The sequence below is a fragment of the Chrysochloris asiatica genome, unplaced genomic scaffold (assembly GCF_000296735.1).
Source record: "Chrysochloris asiatica unplaced genomic scaffold, ChrAsi1.0 scaffold00069, whole genome shotgun sequence".
Classification (NCBI taxonomy): Eukaryota; Metazoa; Chordata; class Mammalia; order Afrosoricida; family Chrysochloridae; genus Chrysochloris; species Chrysochloris asiatica.
The window spans coordinates 4,940,794-4,947,811 of NW_006408587.1; the positions used below are offsets into that span (position 1 = coordinate 4,940,794).

Sequence of the window (7,018 nt, forward strand, 5' to 3'; positions counted from 1 at the left end):
GTAGTAGAACCCTCTGAGGGTGGGGCTGGGGTGCCCACTAGCTCAGGTACCCCTATAGTCACCAGAATGGAGGTGCGCAGACAGCAAGGGACCAGTGAACAGATACCAAAAGAATAGAATGTCCACACCTTTATATCTGCGGTTCTGCCAGGTGTCTGTGGCTGCTCTGATCCTTCCCCAACGTGGTTTCACCCAAGATGGCGGCTCCTCGAGCAACTGAGCATCCTGGACTAGAAAGCAATGGATTTCTTGCTTCTGCCACAAATTCCCCAGCTCTGAGTCTTCCAACCTTTTAAATATTCCTTTATATGTGGTTCAGAGTTCTGGGACCATCCTGAGCCTGCTTGGTCAGGCATTTTGTGTTGTTGCTGGTGGAGCTCCTTTACTGCACTTCCACCCAATCCGCCATCTTGTTTGTTCTCCTCCATGAATGTTTTGAAACCTTGTTGTGTGTGTGTGTGTGTTGATGCTAAGTGTCCTTGGAGTTTGTTCTGACTCATAGTGACCCTGTATAGGGTTTCAAAGGTTTTCAATCTTGGCCAGAGTAGAAAGCCTCATCTTTCTCCTGCAGAGTGTCTGGAGGGCTCAAACCACTGATCTTACGGTTTTCAGTCCTGTGCTTATCTACATCCATTGAGAGATTTCTCAAACTACAACTGAGGGAGTGTTCTAAGAAATAAATCAAACTGGCATTCTTAGTAATAGAGTCTTGGTATATCCACTGTAGGATAAGCACTGGTCTGCTAACTGAAAGGTCAGTAGTTCAAATCCACCAGCCGCTCTGTGGAAACCCTATACAAGGCCGCTATGGATGGGAACTGACTCAACAGCGTTTAATAACAACATTGTTAGAAACGTAAATGACTGCAAGATTGAGAAGCAAAATTAACGTTTTATTCTCTGTTGCCTGCCCAGGAACCTTTCTGGTTCTTTAGAAACACTACCTGGCTCAAGTCATTAGGAGTCTGGTCTTCCTGCCTTGTCTAACTTATGCCAGTAACTGGGTTGGAGATGACAATCTCAGAGACTGGATGACAGCAAATGTCCAAGAGGCTAGAGACATGTCACGGTTAATGTCATATCTGGCAAGATGGAAGGCTGCTCTCATGCCCTTTGTCCCTGGAGCTGAGGCTGCTTCTTTGCTTCCCAAACCCTTGTCTACCATTTTCTTACTGGTTCTGAAGTTCAGGAGCTTTGAGAACAAGAAATGCTCCCTTGGTAAAGGAAAGAACAAGGCTTTGGGGCTATGGGTCAACCTCTCTTGGACAAAGCCATTTGATCTCGCTGAGCATTGCTATTATTCAACAATGCCTGCTATCTGCGCTATGACAAGGTTTCTCAGCCTCAATACTTTTGACATTTTGGGTCATAAATTCTTTGCTGTGGGAGGCTCTCTGGTACATTGTAGAGATAGTAACATCCTTGACCTCCAAGTGAATGGCATACCGCTTGTCCCCCATCCACCCCAGTTATGGTAATCAAAAATATCTCCAGACATTCACAAATGTCCCATGAAAGAGGAAAGTACCCCAAGTTGAAACTACTGGATGTTCAAATATTGCTAAAATTTCATTTCTCTTTGCGAGATTATGTCTCATTCAGTTCCGTTTTCTTCCCAAGTTCCTGCCAATACTTCACCAGCATTCGCTTTCTGGCAATTGGAGGTTTGGTAGGAGGGTTCTCTTAGAGAGCAATATAAGGATTAAGTGAGGAATTCATAAAGTGTTTTTGTTTTGTTTTTCATCATTTTTGCAGTTTTTAATGGAAGCTGTATTTTACTCCTGCATCTTCTCAATCGTTTCTTCCTTATATTTGCCCTTTCCCTTTCCTACTTGGCGAGATTTGGCTTTACATTCCAGGATCTTTTTGCAGCCTTTGTCCAGTTTTAGCCTAGTGATAACCACCTTGCTGGGGTGAATGCCCACAAGGACAGTTGTGCCTTTAGCTTAATCTCACTGTACCCGCTCAATGTAGATGACATATTTCTCCCTGTACACCTGGACTACTTTGCCAATTTGCTGACCCTTGTAGTGTCCTCGTACAACCTGGACGTCATCATCCTTTCGGATGGGCATGGACCGAACATTGTTTTTTTGCCTCAATTCTTAGAAGGAGGGGAAGACATAATCTTCCTGCCAATGTGGGAAGGTGCATTGAAGTGCCTTTTATGGTTCTTACTCTGGTCAGAAGTCACAAAGGGATTGAACTTCATTTCGGCCACTGTTGCTTCAGTGATGGCCACAAAAGAGAAAAGCCATAAAGTGTTTTGAAAAGGACTGAACATGCAACTATTCAGCCCTGTATTGCTATTTTTCATTTTATAATGCAGCATAACATCTAGGCCTAAAATTATGTAGAGACTTTCATCTTCCAAAACAACCTGCCACCTCTCTTTATCAAGATGTTCACATTTTGGGGGTTCTTAACCTGGGGTCTACAGAACCCAAAGGAATCTGAAGATAGAAGTGCATTTTGGATTCTTCTGTTATCCTATTATTTTATGAAATTAGAAACATAACTTGGAAAGGGAGGCCATAAGTTTTACCAGCCTGCCAGAGAGGTCCTCAGACTTAGCCAAACCTCAAATTGGCAGAAAACAAATGCTGGTGGAGTATTGGCAGGAACTTGGGAAGAAAATGGAAATGAAGGAGACATAACCTCTCAAACCAATATACTCAACTTCCGGCTAGCTCCATGGTACTCCAGAGCAAGACTTAGTCATCTTTACTGAACCCCAGGAAGCCCAGGTGCCCTTCTGTAACCATCTTTGGTTTCCTATTTCAACTTGCTGGTGCTAACCAGAAATGCTTACTTGTCTGGCCTGGAGCTAGGCTTAGTCAATTTAGGTCTTTCAAGGTTGTGGAGGTGTGAGGGTGGCTCTCTAGACATCTTCCTGGAGGTGGTAGAGATGCCAGCTCTCCCAGGAGGGCTGAACATGTGAATATGTGGCTAAGGACTAGTCTGTATGAGAGGTAGAGGTCTACAAGGTATTATTATGAGTACCTTGTGGAGTATAGCTGGGGGTGCTGTAGGGCGTCACTGGTCTGCTAACCACAAGGTTATCAGTTCAAATCCACCAACTACTCTGGAAAACCATAAATAGTGTCACTATGAGCTGAAATTGACTTCCTGGCTGTTGAATTTGGTATGTGAGGTAAGCATCAGTATTCAATTTTGTAGGGGAGTAAGTTCAAGGTCGGCAGTTCAAGCTCACCAGCTGCTCCTTGGGAACCCTATACAGGGTCGCTATGGGTCAGAATCGACTTGACAACACTTAACAACAACAAGAACAAGCAGATGGTAGGAGCTCTGGTAGCGTAGTGTTTACAAGTCAGGCTGCTACCCTCAAAGTCAACAGTTCGAACCTGCCAGCTGTTCCATGGGAAAAAGATGAGGTTTTCTGTTCCCATAAAGATTTACAGCCTCAACCCTATGCAGGGTTGCTATGAGTTGAACTGACTCCATGGTACACTAACAACAACCAGATGGTGATATAATAGGGTTTGTTGGTTTTTTTACTATCTGTCAGGCTCTGAACTTTGGAGAGGGTAGAGATTATATATTGGGGCCTATTCTAAAAAACTTGTGCTTCAATTACAAACTCCTCCAGCAGAAATACAAAACATGCCGGGCCCTGGGAGAATTTTCCTGGTCATGATGATTGCTGCACTCCTTCGGGTTAGAGTGACAGGCATGGGAAAACCTCCCACGGGCTATGCCATTAGTCCCAGAACCATAAGCCTCCATCCTGAACTCACTCCAACTCCAACTGTGTCCCCCATGGGCTGGTGGAAAATCAACTCAGGAGGGAGATTCTCCAAGTGTCTGGAGAATGACTCTGTCTACTGTCTTCGTGACCTAAGTGCTGAGAATCCAAGATAAATCTTACCCCAATTTTTAAAAAGAGAAAAATCTATAGAATTCTCTAAAGATATACATTCATGATATTCCTGCTTCGGCAGCTTGTCACCATGACGGCTTAACAAGAGCTGGTGCTGAGGCACCAATGGATTTTGGAAGTAAGAGAACAGACAAGTGAAGCAGGCAGTAAACACGCTTGTAGACTATTTCCAAGCCTTTGGAATTCATTGAGAGGGGTCTTTTTATAGCCCCCTCACACAGTATTTACTCTATAATCTTAGCTTCATTGCACTCCCTTTACCAAGCTGACTTTAATAATAAGATATTTTCTAAACCACTGGGGAATACACAGAACAAGGGACAAAAGAATTGTAGAACTAATTTCTCCCAGGAAAGAGGGAGTGTTTAAGCAATCGCTATAGAATGCATGTCTGTTTCACCCCGTCCCCTCCTCCCCATTTTTTTCTGGTGATGCTGTATCTATGAAGTTGCTCTTAATAAGTCAGGAAATAAACACACTGTGGAAGGGAACGTGAGGGTTGTTTAATACCACAAGAGTGGATGTGCTGGCCCTGCACCCTCTGTGCAGGATGGGTGCTCACCCAGCAAAGCTGATGTGTTGCAGCCCCAGTCACCTAGCTTCACTGCAGGGTTCAGAAGCATCTTCTGTAGAGGAAAAAAGGTCCATGCTCCTGGTACTCAAAACGATGGACCCACAGTGGCTGGAAGCCCTGGAGTGAGGCAAGGATGGAGCCTCCAGTCCATACTGAAGTGTCTCTCTCTGGCAATACGTTTATCTGAGGTGAGTCATTGGGGCACATGCTGCTCAGCTCCTTCTGTAAGCGGTTCGGAAAACCACTGAGCATTGTGCTGCCCCCACAGAGCAGGATGTTCCCCATGAGGTCCCGTTTGAGGGCAACATCACACTTGTTGAGGCAGGACACCGTCTGGGTGTGTATCCCCAGCTGCATGGACTTGATTAGAGAGGGCTTGAAGAACATCTCTGAGCAGAGGAACCTCTCCTGGTACAGGTTTATCTCCTGCCCATCTGGCAGAGTATACTGGATCATGTGCTCAGTAGGTGGTAATTTCTTCTCTTCAATAGGGTCCAGGGCCACAAAGCAGCAATTCTTCTTGATGTCCTCCACAATGGACATCTGGTCTTCTGTGAAGTGCTTCCCCGAACTGTTCATCAGGCTCATCAGGTAAGTTGTTAAGTCAGAGCCTGCGTAGTCCAGCCTCCCAGTGATGCTGGGCAGAGGATAGCCTTCGTAGATGGGAACCACATAGGATACACCATGCCCAACCTCCACCACCATGCCAGAGGTCCTTCCATATGAGTACATGGAGAGGCGGGACTGGTAGGCTATGTGCATGGCAGGTGTGTTGAAGGTTTCAAACAGCATTTCGGCATACTTCTCTCGGTTGGTGTGAGGGCTCAATGGGGGATCTGAAACCAAGACCGCATGCTCCTCCGGGGCGATCTTCATCTCTTGTCGGAAGAGATATTCCCAGATATCCTGCACAGAATCCCAGTCTACGATGATGCCATGTCTCAGAGGATTAATTAACTTGAGACGGACCTGAGGATTGAGGAGCTCATGCCCTACGAATGTTTCTTTGCGATTATCGCCGGTTTTGGCTGTCTCCATGTAGGGTTTGCCCACTGTTGATGAGATCTTGTGGGTGGGCTTTGGCAGGCCAGCAAAGCCACATTTACAGTAGCCAGTGCCAAGGTCCACTACCACTGCCTTAGTTGCCTCTAGCCTGGGCCGCTCCTTGGCCATTGTGGATTTAGTAGGGTCTTCTAGCTCCGAACTATTACGGTTGACCCACAGAGCTCGCTTGGCCGGGCCGTCCTTTAAGGAGGCAGTCTGGAGGACCTGTGTCTGCAGAGACACTTGCTCACCCACTTTCTTGGCGGGTCCATCACCTATGAACACCCCCTGTGGAGCCCAAATGCTGTTAAGAGCCATCGTGCACTCAGAAAGCTTCCCAGCCCCACCAGCTCCAAGGCCCGAAAGGCCTAAGTCAGAAAGTAACTCCAGAATCTTCCCAAAGATTACATCACTGATTATGACATAATCCAGTGGCCTGGGGCTTTCTGGACCACAGGAAACTAGGTCCCATGGTGGTGGTGGTGGTGGTGGTGTGCCGTGGAGGCAGTTCTGACTCATAGCGACCCTGTATTTACAAGGCTGTAAATCTTTATGAGAACAGAAAGCCTCATCTTTCTCACGTGGAATGGCTAGTAGTTTTGAACTGCTGACCTTGAGGTTAGCAGCCCAATTCGTAACCACTGTGCTACCTATTAGGATAGATTTATGGCTTTTCTTTTCCTAAATTTTACAATAAATTTAATTTATTCAGTCAATTAATATGTATCGAATATCTGGTACATGCAAGGCAGCTGTGAATGCAGTCGTGACAAAAAAGAAAACAGTCTCTGCCTCTTGTAGAGCTTACATTCTGGTCAGTGAGGATTGGGTAGGGGAGACAGATAATAACCAAAATTAATTAATACATGTTAGAAAGTGTTAGGAGTTCCGGTATGGTGCTGTAGGATAAGCACTGGACCTCAAGGTCAGCTTGAACCAAAAGGTTGGTGGTTCAAACTCACCAGCCACTCCTCAGAACCAATTAGATCTCACTTAACAACAACAGAAGGTGTTGAGGCTAAAGTGACAAACTACCGAAGGGCTGCTAGGGTGAGCATGTTAGTGTGACTGACCAGGTCTCCCTGAGGAAAGAGCCCCTGTATATCGGGGAGTTGCATGTGCAGATGAGTTAGAGCACGTGCCAACAAACTACAACCTGTGGGTAGAATTTAGTCAATGGCCTGTTTGTGTAAATAAACTTTGATTGGAAAAATGGTAGATTTGAGTTGCATTGGAGGCTATGGACTGCAAAGCCAAAAATATTGATTATATGACTCCTTACAAAAAAAGTTTGCTGACTCCTCCTGAGCTAGAGGATTGGCAAGAAGACTACAATAGCAGGATAAGTAAGGCGGTGGGCAGGGCATGCTGCTCACGGGACTTTGGAAAGTCCTAGTGGATTGACATAATCTGATTTAGATGACAGCAGAACCACTTGCTCCTATAATGAGACCGCTACCACTGGGTGACCTGGTGTGGCACTGTGGGTCAATGTGCTG

At 45.8% G+C, this 7,018-nt stretch overlaps 1 protein-coding gene and 1 pseudogene across 1 annotated transcript; both read right to left on the bottom strand.

Moving 5' to 3' along the window:
* Window positions 1-1,775: 1,775 nt before the first annotated feature.
* On the bottom strand, window positions 1,776-2,212 carry LOC102837708 (annotated as a pseudogene).
* Window positions 2,213-4,514: 2,302 nt separating this feature from the next.
* ACTL7A (actin-like 7A) lies at window positions 4,515-5,837 on the bottom strand. The gene has a single exon (XM_006864689.1). The coding sequence runs from the start codon at window positions 5,835-5,837 to the stop codon at window positions 4,515-4,517; it is 1,323 nt and encodes a 440-aa protein (XP_006864751.1).
* Window positions 5,838-7,018: the final 1,181 nt, after the last annotated feature.

Bases quoted from the DNA above. Each gene is read 5' to 3' on its own strand.
- ACTL7A (XM_006864689.1), bottom strand. From the start codon at position 5,837: ATGGCTCTTAACAGCATTTGGGCTCCACAGGGGGTGTTCATAGGTGAT.